This window comes from Egretta garzetta, unplaced genomic scaffold (genome assembly GCF_000687185.1).
Source record: "Egretta garzetta isolate BGI_Z169 unplaced genomic scaffold, ASM68718v1 scaffold257, whole genome shotgun sequence".
Lineage (NCBI taxonomy): Eukaryota > Metazoa > Chordata > Aves > Pelecaniformes > Ardeidae > Egretta > Egretta garzetta.
Window position 1 is genome coordinate 116,724 of NW_009260344.1, and position 21,933 is coordinate 138,656.

The 21,933-nt window shown below is 38.4% G+C and overlaps 1 protein-coding gene across 1 annotated transcript in view; it reads right to left on the minus strand.

The window, feature by feature from the left end:
- UBAC2 (UBA domain containing 2) overlaps window positions 1-21,933 on the minus strand; it is a 102,239-nt gene that overhangs the window by 17,985 nt on the left and 62,321 nt on the right. The window contains exons 5-7 of the mRNA XM_035898112.1: window positions 16,387-16,510; window positions 14,406-14,453; window positions 1,911-2,156 (exon numbers count right to left, since the gene is read on the minus strand). Coding sequence (XP_035754005.1) covers window positions 1,911-2,156; window positions 14,406-14,453; window positions 16,387-16,510 — 418 coding nt within the window. The remainder of the gene's footprint in view (window positions 1-1,910; window positions 2,157-14,405; window positions 14,454-16,386; window positions 16,511-21,933) is intronic.

Genomic DNA, 21,933 nt, shown 5'->3' on the forward strand with positions numbered 1-21,933 from the left:
CCCCCCGGTAAAATTATCATCTAAATTACATTCCATCTGTAATGTGATCTGTTCAACTCCACTGTCTTCAAATTATACCTTTGCAAGGCCCTAAAGGCAAAAGAATTGCCCAAGTACAGCAATCCAGAAAATGGTTTTCAATTTTTTAAATATTATTTTGAGACGGAAATTGGCCTGCTTTTCATTTTTACCACTACATCTCAACATTTGTGAATGATGCTTTCTGTGATTTAGTTGATGGCCAGTAAATTCTGTGAATCATTGAAAAAAACTCTGGTGAAAAGCTTTCATGACGCATCTTTTCCGAAGAGCCTCTCAGAAACATTCATACATTGATCCCATTGCCTTCTGATCGCTGGTTTCACAGATTAGCACTAACAGTTAACTAAATGCTGTGCTCAAGTTAAAGGCCAAACATGAAGGTAACTTGAAAATGTTTCAGCAACTTGTAAAGGGAAGCATCTTACTGGTGTTCAAACAATGTTCATTTATTTTACTTAACCCCCTCCACCTTTTTAAAGAACTCTATTTGAAGTCAAACATGAAAAGACATTTTTCCACTTTCATTGTTCATAGCCTAAGGAAAAGAGAAGTTGAGCAGAAAATGTTATCAACTCTTCTTTTATCATTACCGTTCTGAACTTATTTACCACTTTTTGCAATTAAAGATATATTATAAAGATTGTTCTTCATAACTGGAAACGGCTTCTTCCTCTTATCTGAAGAAACTTGGCTGCACTCTTCCCAGCAGCTCGTAGCCCAACAGACACTTTCAATTCATTTTCTATTACAACGGCAAAGCTCAAGAATTGAGTAATTTCTGGTTCAGTTCTTATGTGAAAACTGACCAATGTTCTAATGGGAATAGAGAAAAGTAGATTAGGATCCTTCCACCTGAGGAATGATTTAATCAGACTGAAATGTTAAGAAATCAAGGAAAACCAAATCAGGGACTGGAAACAAAGATTCATAGTCCAGTTGTTGGCCAAAGCTGTTGGCCAAAGTTGTTGGCCATCACACCTCTAAATCTGGCAACAAATTAACAGCAACATAGCTCTATCTGCTTGCACTAGACTACCTCGAACACAATGAGAACTCGTGTATCAGTACAGGGCTGTGTTTCAGGCAGGGGAAAATCAGTGACGACCTCAAATTGCTAGGCTGTAATTAAATTATGAGCAATACATGTTCACATAGAGCAATGCAAGGCCTATGTTGTCTGCTAGTAACACATATGTCTAAGAAACAGGAAAAAGTGAATTGAGGCACCATCTGCCTTGTTTTACTGCCATACAACGCAAAGTATGTGAATATCTGCCTTTGCTGGTTTGATTAAAACAGAGAAAATAAAAAGGCTCTCCTATTCTAGTCAATAAGGAAATAAAACAAGAACGTTAAATGCGGCAAACAGAAAGTCCCTGTGGTTGACCTCTGTAAGAAGGTTAGAGAATTTAATTTCTGAACTTTCTTAAAAGAAACAAGCCTTATCCAAAGTACATCTGAAAACAAAAGAGTTACATAGGCAATTTTCAACCTCTCTGAAAAGAATGTTAACAATACAAATACTCAGAAAAGCCAGGAGCATTTTGATTTCTTAACTTTCCACAACAGCTCTTATGAAAGACCACCAAGACACAATCACTTTACCTTTCAGCCTCATTTTTGGTGAAAGAATGCCAGAAGTACCGATATCCTTACAGGATTGTTTGACATTCTGCTTACATCTTATGAAGCAGTTTTAACATATAAAGCTACATAAAACACTTAAATGGCTATTAGGAGTACAACAGTGATGGAGAAGAATAAAGAAATACATTCTTTTTAAGAAACAGGAACCACAAAAGAGGTATGAGCCAAAAATGTATTTTTCCTATAACTTCATACAACCCTTACAGAATGTATATCAATACCTGTTGCTGCCTTTGCCGCCTCATTTGGGCAACCTGAGACATCATGATTTGACGATCCAGTAACTCCATTCTCTGCTGCCTCTGGATGTCAACTGTTGCTCCCATTCCCACTCGAACTTCATTCGTTGGTTCCGCAGATGAGAAGATTGGTTCAAGAGTCCAAGAAAATATCTTTGCTACCCAGCTGGGTACACAAAGAATTTGATGAACTTTTAATATACTGCTGCTGTAGCAAATCCCAGAAACCTAAAACCAAAAATGAAATGTTAAAAAAAACCCCAAACAAACCCAAAAAGCTTAAAATACACTGTATTTACTTTGTATTTAGCTGCAGATAGCAGTTGGTCTTTCTGTTTTTTAAAGCTCTTTTTATTGTGTTTACCCAGAGTTCTCAGTCAAGAATCAAAGAAAGAACAGGGGATTTCTTTACCTCCAACTTCCCCATAACTACAGACTATTACTTTTTTAAATCTGTGTACTGCATTGCCTGTGACTCAGAAAGCTGCATGGGTTTTTTTGTTTGTTTCAGAATTTGAGCCCAAACCAGGCAACCCTTTCTCAAACAGGTCAAAATTAAAACAAAATTTTCATTTCTAGTAAAGGAACTGGTCAGGGTATGCTGCACGCTGATCTGAGAAGATTACGGCTGCCCTTGATGATGCTGAAGCACTGTAAACACTCCTGAAAAATACAAGCCCCTTAAGGCTTCTGCCCCTACCACCCAAGTCTTTCCTTCCAGTAAAAACAAAAGCAAAACAGCTGATTTGAAGTTAAATCTAAGAGTATGCACAGACTTATTCCAAAAGGATCCCATCTACCTTGTAGGAGGGAAAAAAAAAGTTCAAAATCCAGTTCATTAAAAACTGTGATACTGAAAAAGCCAGTGTTTGTGATGCACTTCTCCCACCTATAAGAATACCCATTCCCTGCGTTCACACTTGTGCTTGCCTTGGGGCTTGATTTCGTTTCAGATTCAGAAGGAGCAACAGAAATCCATGTACCCCATTAATGATCTGCAGTCATCACTCAGCCATCACTTTAAAGCCCTAGCACTTGCAACCAAAGTGGTCCAGCAGGAAGGCCAAAGTTCTTTCCACAAACCCCGAGTCTGCATTCTGCTTTATGCCATGTTTCAGTATTCGTGACTATTTATTGTCTGTTATGCCACAAGAATTATGCTGTGACAACAGAGTGAAATGAACAGGAAGAGATATAAACCCAAGACAATCTGTAAACATACCCAAACAATGCAGTTATGCTAGAAGCAATGTAGAAACTCCACACCTGGGCTATTTATTTGTGGATATTTATTTTATCTCACTGACATTAGTATAAACATACCCAATGCATTGCTGCATATACAAAGGGAGACAGTACAGGAAAATGCAACTTTCCTTGAGAGGGGGATGTTTTTCAGATTATTTACAAGGTTATTGTTAATTATCTAGCAAGATAACAAGACTTTTAGCAAAAACACATTTTGCTTTGAGAAACATTGATTTTCATTTTATTTTGCTTTCATTTTATGACTGCTCTCGGGGTTGGATGCTACTTCAAACACAGGCTACCACTCTAAAATGAGAAAGAACAATTTTATACTACCCTTAACCCCTTCAATCTTTTCATGCAATGAGGAAGGAGGTAATTGGGATGGGATAAGAGGAAGGCCATAAACTCTGGCATCATAGTGAAGGCTGCGTTTAACAAACATTTTCTGTATTCAAAGAAAGGTCCTGACAGGACTCCAGGAATGACAGGGCACTGGAACAGGAAGCTTCTTCACGACCTCAGAAATTCTTTCCTCAGCTCTAGTGAAAATTTTCCAGATGACTGTAAGCCCACGACCAAAACTTGCGCACATCAACTGGAAACTAAGATAGAACTATAGTTGCCAAAGGATAAGTGGAGGAAAATTCCTATCACTTCTGCAATTCATTTGCTTTTGGTATGTAGTACTTGGGGTATCTACCTAGCAAGAAGGTCCCGCAGTGGCTAACCACCTGGTCCCAAAAGAGTTATGTAGACAGGCTCCTCACTCAAGAAAACCTAGATTTAGGGCTACCAGGAAGGTCATTTTTCTGGGAGCAAGAATTACTGAACCAGGTTGCAAATGTTATGTACACATTTAATCTGACGATTTCTTAGACGCAAAATGCACAAGCAGCACCAGAACCTACAAATTATCTTCCTTCCACCCACCTCGTATCATTAGGCTATGGAGCCAGGCCCCCTCTTTAGTCTCAGGGATTCTGCATTCCTGGTTGCACAGGTATAACCAGGCAGGGAAAGTGCTCCTGCTCAAAATATTTTGTCCAACATCACACCAGCACTCCCTCACTTCTTCCAAATTTCTCTCCCAGCTACTGATCTCTGCTCACTCTTATCACTGACAGTCCTTTGTTAAGGCCTAATGTTTTCATCTTGAGCAGGTTCAAAAAGTCACAAGAACAAAACAAAGTGGTGATAGGAAAATATACATCTCCTTGAATGTATGACAAATCTTGACATGTGTCTGAACACATTAACCGCAAACAGAATCATTCTCTTATCAACTCAAGATAGAAAATACAGCAAAGCGATAGCAGCAGCATGTCTTTAGTGTCAGTACTTTGGGACTTGTTTGTCTCAGAAGGGAAAGTGTACTGCAAGCACCAACTAGTAGCTGCATCAGCAAAAGCATTCTTGTATTTTTCTAAGCAGAGACAGCCAGTCATAGAATCATAGAATCATTTAGGTTGAAAAAGACCTTTAAGATCATCAAGTCCAACCATTAACCTAACACTGCCAAGTCTACCATTAAGCCAAGTCCCTAAGCACCTTGTCTACCCGCCTTTTAAATACCTCCAGGGATAGGGACTCAACCACTTCCCTGGGCAGCCCGTTCCAATGCTTGACAATGCTTTTGGTGAAGAAAGTTTTCCTAATATCCAATCTAAACCTCCCCTGGCACAACTTAAGGCTGTTTCCTCTTGTCCTATTTGGGAAAAGACCGACACCCACCTCATTACAACCTCCTTTTAGGTTGTTGTAAAGAGCAAGTCATTCCAGAGCATTTAATCAGAAAGAAAGGCTTTATAATATATGGACACTGCTAAAATGGAGAATGGCACTTTGCACTGTGTGTGAGACTCATACGCATGGCTCCTACCTGTCTTCCTAGCTTTATGGAGCTCACTGGAGTAGCATGCCTGGTCTATAGCCAATGCACCAGTTGCAGTGGGCTGCCTTCTCTCTCCTTGCTGCTCCTCAGTAGCAGACTCATGTCTTGGCCCATCCTTGTCCTGCCTTAGACACAACCTCATTGCATAACCCAAACGTGTAGACTTCTGTGCTCACAAAGCAGGAAGTTGAGAAGTCTGATAATATAAAGTTCACAGTAAAATCTAAAATAAAAAGCATCTGTTGAAGGAACAAGACAAAATTGTGTGGGACTAGCAGAAGAGAAGTATATCTTCTACATATAGTTGCCAATGAAACTTACTGTGGGCTAGCAATTGTTCAGAGCAATCATGTGAGACTGCAATTCTTCACAAGAAGAATAAACAGATGGAAGGACAGATTGAGCAGTGAAGAGCACCAAGTGTACACTGACAATCCACCTTGTTACCTCCACTTCCGTTAGGACTTCAGTGCCACTCCCCTGCCTCTCTCCCTTGATCTACTACTCCGATTATAAAGCTATTAGATGGAAGTATAAGAAACGTTAAAACTGTGCTCAGTTTTAACCAATTTTCAAGAAGTTTCATCTAGTGAGGAAGAGATACCTATCTGCATATTTCCAATAAAACCAGAATGGAGACATTTGTAGTTAAAATAGGTCTCGTGATTCAGTCTGGTTTAGTGTCACACACTCCTGCTAATGTCAAGTATTTCCAAAGAACTTCCTCTTTTAGCTGGTTCATATACAGAACTTGATATATATCATTTAAAAAAACCCAAGCTTTGACAAAGCATACAGTAACTTTTAAACCATTTTTCTTACAGACTTGTTGTGAATTTCTAGTGTTTAAGAAAGTAAACCAACTTTGTTTATTCAATGAAGATAAGATGATCTCCTTATATCCCAACTTCAGCACTGTATATTAGATTAAAGGGCTACTTCCCCCAAACAGATAAGCCTCTGGTGTATTTTAGGCTCTAGAAAGTCACCACAGAAAGACGTTGCAGTTAAGTTCACATTGTTAGAATGGAGAATTTCTGGCTGGCAACATAAAACACATCTTAGTTGTTTTCTCTTAGTCACACCATCATAACCTACAACCTCATCCACCACACTGTGTGAGGCACAATACTAAGCGGAGGAAATGGACTATGCTGGAAATTGTCTGGCACGCTGCAGAAAGAAAAAGTGTGCTTACATTTTTTCAGTTTCTTAACATCATGGTTTACTACTGGTCCTCACATGAAGTTTCCTAACCTCTTCCTGCCCCTGTATAAAGCCCAACTTCTCCTCCCCGTCCCTAATGTCCCTCTGAAGTTGTACACTATTCAGAAAAAGGAACTAACTGTAGTTTCTCTTTGTATTAGGTAAACCAAACATGGAAGCTCTCCAGTATTTTACAGGACAAAGACACATATGCTCTAAGATACTTAAAGTCTATCTACTAAGTGAGGTAATTAAAATCATTGTACTTGATTAACACTAAAAAAGGAAATCAAATGGAAAAAACAGTAGGCAGACTGGTGTAGAAAATTATGTTGAAAATTATTTTGCCTAATGGTTAGAACTCGATAGCAAATATTCAGTGATTTTATTCTGAATAACTTAAATATATTCATCGTATGTATTCCAGACATCGCTATTTTCAGATATTAACAAACTGAAAACAAATAGCAGTATTCTTAAGGTAAAGTGACATTTTTATACCTATTTTATCTGCTTTATCCTTAGTATCTTCTGAATTCTATACAACTTGAATCAAAACAAGGGGTTAAAGTTTGTGTCAAGATTCTGTATTTACCTCGATTAGAGAAACACATTTATCAAACCAAGGGAGACTGCGTGAAAACCACTGAGCAAATTAAACCACTACACATGTATTTTCAACTTTTAGTTATAACCTGCAATGCAATTGTAACACAACAGGTTATTTTGTTTGGGTGTTCTTTGCAGAAATAGCTACTAAGCGTATAAGCAGCTTTTTGCAATAGTTAGCTTGACAGAAAAATAAGATTATAATAATAAACTAATTCTCTTCAATTTCCTTTCCAGTTGACTGGCCTCATAAATTTCTCAGATACCTTGAATTTTCTTCTTCGGAGTCCATCAATGCTATCTTCATTGGTCAGGTCCAATCATTATCAGATCTCAGTCATTCTTTGTGTATGTACAAGCATGACTGCACTGCCATTTCAGCACAGTACATCTTTTCTTAACTTGTACTTGTGACCTAAGGATAGGTTCCTTTGGGGCTCTGCTAAAGTTCTGTGCATGATCGTCATATTCTTAACCAAGCTTCTTTACATAAAAGATCATGACTGGATTTATCTGCCCCAACGTAGACATCTGTAATTTAAAAGCCTACTTATTGGTTTCATAGTCAACAGAGAGAAACGGGCACTGTTATAATGTGACTCATCCTATGGCAGATGTCTCCAAAGTACACACACAGCTGAATTACTCTTACAGATTCCCTCTGTAAACAATGGTAACATTGCAGCCATGATGGTATACATGTACAAGGTAGAAAAGCTTGACAGAAGCAATCTACCTCTTACTGGAACCAGTTGACACAGCTAACCAAGGTGACGACCAGATTTTGGGCACACAAACTCCTCCTCAGATCTGAGAGAGAAACTGAAAACTTAGATGTGAAGTACGAACTGAAAACTAAAATCCATTTTTCTACAGGATCTCAGAAGTCATGGATATAAAAGAGACAGTCTCTTATGACACATTATTACCTTCTCCCCTCTTTTCCCACTACTTTCTTCTTCTTCCAGAATTGGAAATATCTGCATCTCCCTCCTCCCCAAACAATTACAACCTCACTTTCACACTAAGTAACGTCCCCTATATGCCAGATGAATCAACTACTTTTCTTCTCCAGTGCTTTAATGGATGCAGGAGTAAGTGTTGTCAGCTTAGTCAGTTGTCATATGTTTATAGGCTGCCATCGAGACATGAGCAAGGTGTCTAAGCTCTCACCACAGAGGAGATTAAGTCAATACAGTCAGTAGAATGTAGAGACATTCATCTCAAATTGAGTCACCTACAGTCACTCAACTGAATATTGACCATTGCCCACATGCAGATACCTCAGGTTAGTTTTGGGTGGGATTCAGCACATCTGTTAGCTTACATATGGATATCTGCACCTTTCCTAAAGTTAGGAGACAGACAAACAGACACTCCTTCTTTTCCATTCTCTAATCTTTGTTATTCTGTTGCTTTCCCATTTCTTATTTCAGCCTATGCACTTCACAACCTATGTGCTGAGCTTCCTGAACTATGTTGCCAGCAGGTCGAGGGAAGTGATCCCTCCTCTTGTCTCAGCATTGGCAAAGCTGCACCTGGAGCACTGTGTCCAAAAAAGACCCTGTAGTACTGCTGCTTTAATTTTGAATATCAGGTCTTGAAATTTTATCCTGGTCAGTATTTTCTTCACATCTTTTATAGGGTAAAAATTTTTGCTTCAGTTTTTAGAAGATAATCCTCAGTAATGTGCAGTAAGGTCTAGCCGTAGAATACAGACCTCTATAGCACTTTGTTACATGGATAGGTGTGTATATCAGACCTTTGCTGACAGGCAAAACAGGACCCATGCAAGTGACCTAGTGTGGTGCTCAAGCCTGACCTTGAAAGCCCAGCTCATGAAGTAGGCAGAACGTGCACAGCTCTACACAGAGCAGCCCAGTATATCTCCAGAGCAACACCCATGGGGTGTTTAATGGGATTTCTTGATGGGGTGGTCAATGACACTGGGTAATCTGCTGAAAATACTGTTTTGGCCCACTGCACCCCTGGCGCATATGCTCAGCCTTAGCTGAATAACCAAAGGCAGTTCCAGCTCCAACCAGGCACGCTAATTTCAAGCACAAAGGCTCAAATACCAGTTGCAATTAAAGACAAGACACCAGCAGGAAACCTTTAACTAATCAACATTCTTGGATTTATTTAAATTTTCTTAGTTATTTCTTCTAAAAGTTATGTTTCTTGCTACTGAAAATGATAAAAATATGTTCCCCTGTGATCATTCAATGTTTCCACAAAATTAACTTAAATTAAAAAGAAGGCTACAATATACTTCTAAAGCTATTTGAAGTTTAAAATATACTGTTAGGGATACCCTCCTTTGGTGTCAATTTTTCAAGTCACTGTGAAGTAGTCTGCAGGCATTTAGGTGAAAACAAATTCAAGATGAAAAAACAGCAATGAGAGTTTTTTTGAAGTGCTATTAACGTTATTGTGAGTGCACTAGATTTTACTTTACACAGTAACAATATTCAAAACAGTAACACATCATTTAATTATTTCTTAATATTGTTTTATTTAAATTTCATACTTTTCTAATAAGTTTTGCCTTCACTATAGCTTTTCATAATTCCAAATTTAAAAGAATAAATTAAAAATGTGGTTTCAGTTATTGAAAATAATTTACTTTTATCTGCCCTGAACTCCAATTAAAATATTGCTTTGCTATAAACCAACAGCATAAAAAAAAATTAATGCATAGCTTTCATATATTTTTTTTAATTATCCAAAGTCGGTCCTATTAGACTGACTCTCTTCTGTGTCACCAAAGCACTATCACATGACATTTAACTAGATTTAACTAGATGTTAGTAGACTTACCTAAATCACCATTTATAATTAAACAATTACAAAGAATTCAAGGAATATCGTACTTCGACATTGACTGAAGATCTACATAAAACTAAACGTGGATGACTGAAGGATGTCTAGACTAACTGCAGGATGAAGAAGGACGCATGGTAGGACATGAATGTGGAGGTAACTGCATACTACATTATCAGGCTCTAATCAAAGACTTGCTTCAATAAAGTCAGTACATATTTAATACTGATTTTAAGTAGATAGAAGGGATAACATTTTAAGTGTGAAAACTGCACTGTGGGGTAATACAGATGCTTTTGCATTCCCTTCAAAACATTTTTTTAAAACAACAGAGAGAATTCAGTAAGGATTGTTCAAAATCACTTAAGAAAGATGTGGAAGAGGAAGAACAACAAGAAAATCAATGAAACTTAGGTCTGATCGGATAGTAACTACATAATGTTATTTTTAAGGTGAGAACTAAAAAAGGGAAAGTCTGGTTTAAATATTTGTTCCTCAGCCCACTCACATTTTACCCTCTAAATGTCGATCCTAAAGCACAGGAATTCACTATAGAAAAACACCTCAGCTGAATGAATAACAAACAGAAAGGATGAGTAAGCTTCTTAACAAACGGAACTCTGTACAATCCAAAGTATGCTTGGGAGCATTTAACAACTTCAAAATTATGAATAAGAACCAAAGCACTCAAAAATCAGAAATGAAATTAAAACCAAGCACTCAACACTGTCTGAACTTTCTATCTCAACCATAAGCCTTTAAAGTACATGTTCTAAATTACGGATTCTCTACAGTTTTCCAATACCTAAAGTACAAAAAGTGCAACTTTTCACACAACCTGAGAAAAGTAAATCACAGTGTAGCACAGAAACAACGCAGAAGGCTGTTGCATTTAGCTTAGTAAAATCTGCAAAGTAAACAGGGTTTTAGAAACTTCAGCATTTGTAAGGTTAAGACAATTTCAATTTCCAAAGGTTTGAACTGAAATCTACACAAATTCAAGGCAGCTCACAGAAGATTTGGGGTATTCTAACTTTTGAACTTTATGCAATGCAGGTCACCTTGCAAACAAATAAACAAATGACACTACATAAGAAGAAAGAGGCTACAACACTAAAATCACAGAAAGGGCCTGAAAGATGCCTTTGCCCTATGAAATATAGCCCTAGCTACATGGTCAGCAGAAACCCTGGCATGTGATCTGTGTGATGACAACATTATACTAATGAATGGAGGGAATAGCATATCCCAGTGGGCATATCTCATCTTCCTATCTGCTGGTACCAACCTGAGCTTACTTCTTGAAGCAAGTATGCTGTAGCTATGATTGAGTACGCCTTGACATGTCCCTCAAATTTCAATCCTGCAACAGTATAGCCATGGAAATATAAGCTGAGAACCCAAGAGATTTTAAAGTGGGGGGAAAAAAGGGAGAGCAGATGGGTTGATATGTATGTGTCCAATGAAACATTCAAGCGGATACAATTTTCTAAGGTGTTTTGACTCTTTTAAAGAAAAAATAGTAGGGAAACTTTCTGGCCTTCACTAAACTGAATGATGCGCATCATATGGAAGCACTTCTCTAAACAACTATTGAAAGAATTTCTGGCTTAAGGTCAAATGGAAATAGGTTGTGTGACTTTCATGATACATTCGCATCTCTAATATGAAGTTTCCTAATTTTATGACATAAAAACCCCCTATCATAAGAAACAAATATGGACTGTATGTACCAAGTATGGTATATTCCTGGCAAAACAAATCACACAAAACTAAATTAGTCTCATAAATTGTGAGAAGAATAACATAACAGATTACCGATTACATCAGATTTGTGAATTTGTTTACAGTCCACTTCTTAAATTCTCCCTTTTTTGTAAATAAGCATCATATATTTAAATAGCATGTTTTATACAACACACCAGCAACTGAAACTACCAGACCTATGCCAAAAGAAAAATAATTGAGAGGTACTCCAGTTTAATCTGGAGAGTAAAGAAGCTGCCTTTAAGAGTGTATTGTTATGTTGATTCAAAACTAGAGATCTAGGAATATATACCTTATGGCAAAGACAGACACAGTAGACCTTTTGTATTCCAGTAACAAAACGTGCTGTCATCTCTGTAACTGAGAACAATCCAGCGTCAAACTACAAATTGTCTAAAATTCCCTATCACCAGGCACATTACATCAATGCCTACCTGCATACATAGACTCATACACACAGGCAAATACATTTTTGTGACGATGGCATTGCTCAAACCCACTGAAAACAGGAACTCAAGCTGGTAGAATCCCCAGTTGCTCTACACCCTGCCTGGAATTCACAGGGAAGTTTAACAGCGTTAGCAAGGATGAATGCAGAAATCAATCTCCAGTGCTGCATCTTGCACCCTGAAAGTCAGATCCCATTATAATCAAAAGTCAGATCCCAATATAATCAAATATAAATTGTGAGAAGTTAAATAAACCTGAACTGGGAACATGGCGAAGAGAAAGTGTAAACTGACAAAAATTCACAAATTGTGCCAGCACCATCCATTTTAATACTCCACATAAGCACAACTGCAACAAAAGCTAAATTGGAGAACAGCATCATATACAGTCATATGAGTGTCTAAGCTATCTTTAAAGCTAAAAATACAGACAGTGAAGTGTCTAACAGGCAATGAACTAGTGACTAAATATCACACCTAGCTGACTTGGTGTTCATGCATTTACTCAGCCTTTTTGTACAAATAAGTGAAAATTTGACTCAGCAAAGATATAGTATGTTAGAAAATGTCAAAAGCTGTAAGAATTACAAAAATACATAGGTTGTTGGAATGACTTAACATAGATTTGACAACCTATGTACTTCTGTAATTGTAAATGTACTTATGTCATCAAGTATCTGCACTTGTAGTGCTAAAAGGTGCCTTTACAGTGTTTCACATCCCTCTTCAGATTATTTAATATACTGTGAAACTTTACTCCTTTATCACATTTTCTCAAAAGATGCCAAATTATCATTTCTAACAGAGGAGAAAAAGAGACTTCTTATTCACAGAAGTGTGACAGATATGCTGTGCAAAAAATGGCTGAAATTCATAACATGAACATCTTTCCAAATTGTAGCACTTATTATAAAATGGTAGAGTGCAAGTCTCCACTTGCTGCAGAAAAAAATGAGACTGAAAACACATCATCATTGACGCTGACTGAAGCAATATGAAAACTTCAAATTATTTTTTCAAGCCTTCCTGTGACACAGAGAAAGCTCAATTTATTCCTGTGGACTTATACCTATGTAAAACATACCATCAAGTGGCAATTAAGAAAAGGTCATCTATGAAAAAGAATGCTAAGAAAGTTGCATGTACAGCTGAATAAAACTGTACATTAAAGGGGAATTAAAATAAGAACTGCATAACACATTACAAAAAAAAAAATATTTGAGCCATTCCTTATAAAAGTCGGTACAACCAAGTATACATACAGTCCCTGCCACCAGGAAAGAGAGAGTTAAAATGCCTTTCCTTTTCTTCCCTTTCCTTTTCTTCCCTCTCTAATGAACACCTGTTCAAAAGGAAGGACTATTAAAAGAGCCAGAAGAGTAACAGGAAGGGTAGCACATTTGGAGGAAGTCACTAAGATCCTTAGGCGGGCACAGAGGCTTGGGCTGATCTCCAGGAGAGAGAAATTCTGGTTTATTAGTTGCACTGTTTCCATTGATATTTATGGCCAGACCAAACTGTGGAGCAGACTTCACCATTTACTCCTCCACCACTCCTGTTAGTTATCCTGTGAGCTCACAGAATATTTTGGAACAGTCAAGGCAAGTGGTAAGAGACCAAACTACTGAGTTATAGCAGCAATATGTGAAGTGTCCACAGTTATTTCACATTGACCTCACCAGAAATTCAAATTAGTATGTTCTAAACAGCAAGGACACAATATAACTTCTTCTTAAGACTGCATCAACTTAATAATGAGCTGCTTTGGGAGAGGGGGCACTTTCACTATTTGAAAAGCAGACAGTGTTTCAGACCAAGAAATCAGAGTCTGAGCTCCAAATTTCTAAGTTTGTAAAATTTTACAAAGAAGCTTATCAGTATCTAACAATCTGGAAGATTTAGTACAATCTCTTTTAGCACTAAGTGCCTTAGTACTAAGAACAGCCAGAAAGGAAAAAGACAGACCACACCAACTTTATCTGACTGGTGTGAAGAAAGTGATTTTGCACCCTTACTGCCGTTATCATAGTGAGAAACGGCTATACTACAGATCTCCTAGGAGAATAGCAAAACATGAGAAATCCTCACAGCAAAGTTGTTAAAAGCTGCTTTTTGGAATAAAAGCTTGAGACTCGCTGAAAAAAAAATAAATAGGGTAAACATTTCTACCATTTCCTCAATAGTCTCATTTACAGTTGTGGGTTTAAAGCTATATCCATGGCAGTAAAATTAATTTTAGGGGGTCAGAGAGCAGTGGCACTCTGCAAATATTAACTAGCTCTTTTGCTGTCTGACAGTTTATCACCAGCCAGACAGTGCTCTACATCTTTGGAAGTTAAAGACGAAAACTTTCTACTTACTGTCACAAACAAAAGCGTTACTCAGTAATTTCTGTTCTTTTTGAGTCCAAATATACTGCACTGATTGTATACATAACAGAGTGTTTTAAGCAGCATGTGATTTTTAAAAAGTAAGACTTACCAATCCGCTTAAGGCTAAAATCCAGATGTAGGAACCAGAGGTTAAGAGCTAGAAGACAAGAGCAGTGATTTAAAATTTTAATTTTACAAAGCTGCTGTTGTCTGAACTAATATGTTGCAGTATTATATAGGCAATGTACTTGTCATGACAATGGGAGAGGTCAGACATTTATGTCTGTGAAATTCCAGTTTAACATTAAAAAAAGATGTATTCCAGAAGTAGCCCAAGTGGAAAAAACACAGGGATCCAACAATTGTTCTCCATCTACAGAACAATACATTTTATTTTCATATAGCATACTAAGTATAACAGGATGTCAGTTATAGGCTGCACAGAAAAACAAGTCTGAAAGATAGACTGAAGCAAAGGAAATGACTCAGCAGCAACAGGAGAAGAGTTCCAAGCAGGGCAGGCAGTGCAAGTGAAGCTCTCAGACATGCAGTCACGGAGAGACTAAGCATGAGCATCAAAATTAAAGAAATAAAGTTCTCACCCAGTGGCATATTTGTCGGCATGAAATCACAAAAGCAGGTTGGAGTGAATTTTTAAGGAAATCCTGACAAGCCAACAGGGCAGCCCATCATTTCTGGTAAAGTACATGATTAATCACCTGGAGAAGGTTATTACCAACTGGAAAAATGGGCTGAAAATTAGACTGATAGTGGTTACTAAAATAGTTCTGCACAGTGCCGACTGAATCATGAGAACACCTTCCCTCTAGACTTCTGACTACGGCAAGAGTGACTTGAGTTAAGGGCAGAGTTTACAAATGAGGAGAAGGCAAATGATTTCTCCCTCAGCCTCTGTGTGACGGCAGCAGCTGTTCTGTATGTGGCGGGGAAAGATGCAATGAAGATACAGTGATTAGTAACAGCAGCGATCTGTATCAGAGGTGGTGTGTGCATGAAAGCAAAAGGCAAAGGACACGACAGAAAAGAGCTCAGACAATATCTTGGCTTTCCCAAAGACCGGAGTAATAGTGATATTGATGGGTTCAGAAGAGAGGAAACAGGATGTCTGGAAGATCAAGAAAATAAGGTGCTGGAGCAGAAATTGAAGGAATCCAAAGGCTGAGCAGCAAAAGGGATGAATGAAATGTTCATGCGGAGCATGAGTTGATATTCTGAAACTGACCATTCATTCTAAAATACTCTCTACCACACTAAATGTAACTATGGTGCTTTCTGTTGTTAGTGCTAGAGCTGTTTTTGAGTCCCTGGAATATATAAAAATGAGTATACTTTCTCATAAATTTGCGCGTCTCCTGTTTCAGAATTCAGGTTGTGACATGAGTGTCCATTCATTTCTAGGTTGCTAGGGTTTTTTTGTTGTTTTTTTTAACAACTACTGCCTTTCTGTACCACGTAGCTATATTTTTCCACTCATATTTAACATAATACTACAGGATATTGCTATGCTCTATGTTACACTGTTTTAAACTACCTGTCATATGGAAATGCTTGATATACAAATAATATTAATTTATATAAAACTGGAATTCAGCCAAAACCTTGATTATTTACTGACAGTCTTACCACAGAAAAATGCTATATTCTATAGCTTTGTTTGAGCTCTAACAGACAAGGGGAAAATAAACAAAATCAAGAATATAAGTGAATTAAAAAGGTGAAAGATACATATGCCTTAGCACCAGGTTCTGTTTTCATTTCTTCTCTTCTAGTTTATTGTGTTGACAAAAAAAACCAAAACAACCAACCCTGTAGAACTGTCTATTATATTTTCCCGTGTAAGACAATCAAGACAGAAGACAACTGAAGAACACTTGCTCACCACTTCAGCACGTAGAAATGCATACGAGCAACACATGTTTTTCAATATTTTAGCTGATGGGACAGTCATTAGCTAAACATATGTGGAATCATACATGTGGAAACATCAAAATTCATAGACGAACATACAGAAATACTAACTGCTACATTAGTAATTCATTAAAAGGTGAACAAGCAAATACATACCATACCTGTAAACCCAGTATGTAGACCAGTGTCTTGTTTGTGATAGAAAAATGGCCTAACACTTGCGTCACCTGCACTCTTGGAATGGAGGAATAAAATGGTACAAACAGCGCAAACACAGGACCCAAGCTGCAAAAAGAAAGATACAGATGGTTAATAAGAATGATACTAGCAACAGTAGTGTAAAACAATCAAAACTAATTAATCCTAAATACATAACAATCCAAATGTAATAACACCTCGCAAACAAAAGTCTTCCTTGGGAACCAACGATTAGCAACTCACGACATTCAGGATAGTAGATTCATTAGCAAATAAGAAGAACAGGTGACAAAAGTATCTTATTTCAGTCTAATAGCAGAATGTTTCTATAAAATACAGCACACAAAAAGAACAAGAGAAGTCTCCTGCATCAGAACAAAACCTCTTTGATTCAAATGGACAAATGGTAAGGATTATACCCTTCCCAAAAGGTTATGGAAATCACTTCACTTATGAAGTTAAGCTCCTATTATTTACCCAGGCTTAAGCTGTTAGAGGATTGCCAACAGACTGCAGTATCTAAGATGGGAATAGTGACAGTTTGGTTTAATTTCTCTTTGCCGGTGACCTCCATGGCCCTACACATAACTAACTTCCCTTAGGATCCTCACCTTAATCACAGCACAAGCTGTTTATTAAGTTTCTAAACCCTCACTGGAAGCAGTTTCACAGAAGACTCAAGCACCTTTTACAATGACCACATACCTAGACTGAACTTGTGAATATAAACAAGTGTATTTCATTCATACGCCCAGATACAAAGCCTGTGTTCCTCATGATAAAACACCCAGAAAACTAAGCCATGTATCAAAGACAACAGGAGAGGCCACAGTAGAACCAATGCCAAAGGCATGGGTATGGCAGATTCTAGAAGAAAAATACTTCCTAGGATGGAGAAGGGGAAGAAAAAAAGGTCACTTCAGGTAGACACAACCTGCTCCGCTGGCAGAGCTGCGGTGGCGGTGACCTCCAGGCAGCAAAGTGCTCGTCTCCCCAGGCTGAATCCTTGCCCACGGTTCTGTGCTCTCTTGTGCCCGACAGGCGCGGGATGCTCCACAGGGTAATTTTTTACTGCTCTCCAGCTTATCAAAACTCTCAAGAGTTGCAGTTTCCACAGGCCTTTACATGAAAGGGATCTTATCATACTCAGTGCGCATTCTGCAAACAGCACAAACCAGGACCTAAATAACTTGAAGTGTTCACTCAAGAATACATCTCCCTTCTGGAGAAACTACTGATAAGAGTAATACTATGTGAAATGATGGTCTGAATATTAAAGCTTACATTTCCTGAATAACTGCCAAATGCTACACCTGCAGCTATGCAAAAAAACCCCTTCAAATATTATTTTTACTCATTTAACGGGCTGTGGCTTAAAAGCATTTCACTGTCATTCTGTTTATATGTTTGAAGTTCAGCTTGCTGAAAAGCTTCCTCTCCAAGGATTTAAATACAGTTTCGTTACAGAGCCATTTTTAGTACCATCCGTTTAACACACAGTCAGAGGCACTTGAAGTAGTGGTGGTGGTGGTGGTAGTAGTAGTAGTAGCAGTAGTAGTTGTTCAGGAACCACTGAAAAATGTTCAATTTTGTGTATAATGCTTCTTACATAAACAAAACGCACCTGTATAAATACTCACAACACATTCTTAAAATTAATTCAAATTATTTAAGTTGTAGGAGTCAACAGGCACAGCTGTAAGAGTGCCACATACAAAAATAATTCTTCATCAGACATGCTTCCATTGTAAACAATATTCACTAAACTAAATCAGGTTTTATAAGTGGAGAGAAGAAAAAAAAAGCAAAAAGATCTTTTCCCTTCTTAGAAAAGTAATATAAAATTATTTCTCTTACTAAATAACCTGATGGAGTACCAAAACTGTGGCATGCTTTTCAGGTTTTATTCCTCCTGTGATAAACAGTGACTCAGACACAGAGACTTCACATGTAAGAGTGCACTCAATCACAAGATGGGAAAGTACAAAAAGGAATTTCCCATGACTGCAAGTGCGTTTTGAAAAGAGATTAGAGCACGTTAAAAGGTTCCTTAAATGTTAATATTCACCATTAATGTCAACAGAGACCATAGAAGGCACCTCCCCAGCCCAGGGTAGCGATCTGTGCAATTCAAAGTCCAGTGTCTGACACTGCTCAGTACCTGGCAATCTGGAGGAGCCAGAGGAAAACTAGTGATGGACCTTTTCTCCTAAAGCAGTAAGTTCATAGGCACCACAGACATATGCCTCCAAAGACATCAGTTTTTGGTTTTTAGACAGAGTTCACATCTAATATGAATAAGGTATTACACAAATATCCATTCGAGTATCTTTTTTTAAAATGTCAAAACTAGTGCCCTTCAAAATATTCTGTAAAACTCATTTGTACAGGTGACTCCACTGTGTGAAAATTTATTCCAATTTATTTTAAACTTTTGCCCTCATTATAAAATTCTGTACTTCTACTTTGAAAATTTCAATTAATCTTTTCTGTTACCTTAAGAATTTTCTATACATTACTTATGCCTAGTTATAGAATATCTATATGGAGATGCTGCTTATCTACAGCGGTTCTGTCAGAGGAGTTATCTACATAACAATACTAGAATATGACAGACATAGTAAGGGATGAAAAAAGGATGGCTAAGGAACATGTGGACCCACTGCCTGGTGGAAAAAGGGACCTAGTGACAAAGGACAAGAAAAAAGCCCAGGTACTCGATGCCTTTTTGCCTCAGCTTTCACCAGTTTATTTTGCCCTCAGGCTTCCCATGTCCCTGAGCCTCCTGCAGGACTGCAGCAACACCTGCTGTAAAGGAAGAGAGCTAGGAAGCTCTTGAGCCTAACTGGCCATACAGGAATCAACAGGACCAGATGGGATGCACCTCAGGGCACTGAGGGAGATGGCCGATGTTATGATCACTGAAACACTGTGGTGACCAGGGCAGGTTCCGGAGGACTGGAAAAAATGCAAATGTCACATGCATCTTCAAGGAGGGCAAGAGGGTTCAGGTAGCTACAAGCCTCACCTCTGTCCCTGGGAAAGCTATACAGCAAATCTCCTAGAAGCCATTGCCAGCCACATGACAGACACGGCAATTTCTAATGTCCCATATGGATTTACTAAGGGTGACTCTGGTGCTGTGGACAAGGAAGGGGAAGGCAATGAATGTTCTTCGCTCTGAGTTTAGGATGGCCTTTCACTCACTTTCCTCTTGTGTCCCTGAAGAGAACCTGGGGAGATATGGACTGGATAAACAGGTTTGAAGGAAACTGGCTGCACTGCTTGGACACAAGGGGTTCTGACCAGCAGTACCAAGTCCAAGCGGCAGCCAGTTACTAGCAACTTCCCTCAGGGATCTACACTGGGGCCAATACTATTTATTGTCTTTATTAATGACCTGGATGATGGGACAGAGAGCACTCTCAGCAAGTTGGTGAATGACATCAAATTGAAGGGAGCAGTCAATACTTTGGAGAGCAGGGCCACATTCAGATATTCCTTGATGGGCTGGAGAAATGGGCTGACAGGAACCTTACGGAGTTCAACAGTAGCAACTGCAGGATCTTCCACCTGGGTTGGAATAACCCCATGTGACAGTATACACTGGCTAGAAAACAGATTTGCAGGTAAGGAGCTGGAGAATCCTTTGAATGTTAATCAGCAGTTCGCCCTTGCAGGAAAGGTCAATCGCATACGGGGCTGCATTATCAAGCACGTAGTCACCAGGCCAAGAGAAGTGATTGCTCAGCACTTCTGAGCCTCAAAGGGAATCATCTGTGTCCACTTTTTGGCTCATTGCTAGAGAATGGCATTGATATACTGGAGCGAGTCCAGCTGGGGATAACGATGGTCCAGTACCATATCAGGTTGCCCAGAGCTAGAATCTCCATCCTCAGAGATACAGCCTGGACACACAGACTTAAGTAACCTGCTCTTCTTGGATGTGCTTTGAACCCAGGGTTGAACTAGATGACTGCCAGAGGTCCTGTCAAACCTAAGCTACTCCATTATTCTGTGAATTATTCTGTGAATAACCAAAGCCTTGTTCCTGAAGCTCATTATCACTGGAAGTGATTTCTGTTCCTGTATTTCACTAGACAGGTACATCCATCCATCCATGTACTGTAAATAAAAGGACTGGTTCTCAACTCTTCCAATTATTACGTGGAAAACATACTCTTATTGAAAGACTACTTCAGTTGTCTCTTTTTCTCTTATTTTTGCTTTTTGCCTCATCCCTTTTCATCTCCTTTCCTCCACTTTCTCTCCTTTTCCAGAGACCTTTGTCCCAGCCCTTTGTTCATTATACTGTGAGAATATCAGGAACATCCATGGCACTTGAAAGTGCCATGATTAACTTCTACTAGAAACTTGAGATGTCTGTGTGCAAAGAGCCATAGACACAAATACATCCTGACTCTAAACTGAGTTTATGCCCACTTCATATTTCGGAAGTTAATTTCAGTCATGTGGGTTAGAAAACAAAATTTTCAAACAAACCAGAAAAGTCTAAAACCTGAAAGATTAAATTCTAGAGTTTGAACACTCTATATGGACACCATGTCTATCCCAAAGGTGTACTGTAATAGCAGGCTCCACAACAATTATATCCTCATTTTGAAGAGTATGTTAAATTTCAACATTTGCACTGAAAAAGAAACACAGCAGACCAGATGGGGACATTCTACATCATATGAAGTGATGAGACTGGTTTTGCACAGAGAACAAAAAACAACCTGAAGAACCAATAACCTTGAAAAAAAAAAAAGCAGAGATGTAAAAACTACTTGGCAGAGAAGAAAGAATCAGGGGCAAGTACTTCTTGTAAGAGAAACACGCTACTTAAAAGGGTGAATATTAAATGCAGATTAAAATAAAACATTTTAACAGTAGTAAATACATGCACAAAATACAGAAAATATGTATGAACAAATGGGCAGAAAGCTAAATGTTACTTCTGCAAAAATATCTGCTGTTGTTAATGGAAGTTCTGCTGGATTGAACTTGCAGAAATAGCCTGTTACTTTATTCAGAATGACTCACTACACCTACTAACTGTGGTGCTGTATTTTTCCTCATTTAAGTTCTTCATAAAAACATTAACCTGACAAATTCACAACCACATCATTTTGGGGGGACTAAAAATATCAGTTATAAAAGCAGCTGCAAATAATATAGAGCATGTAAACACTGTTTGAATTCAAGTTTCTAAGTTACTTCAGTGCTCTGCATCCCTATAGGCTGTCCAGAAGCTGCCGCATTATACTTAAGGTGCCAGCCTTTATTCTGAAAATGTTAAACATTCTCAATAACATTCCTTGAAATTAGGTCACTCCCTGGAATATGGCCACCCTTGATACTTGGGATCCTCTACCTGATGGAGCCCAGGACTCAAAGGAACCATCTATTGCACCCAACCTTTTCACTACACATCAGCAGGACACCCCAGTGCCTGAGGCCTCTTGATACCAGCAAAAGCTGGTACGTTATCCAGTGCTCCCATGTAT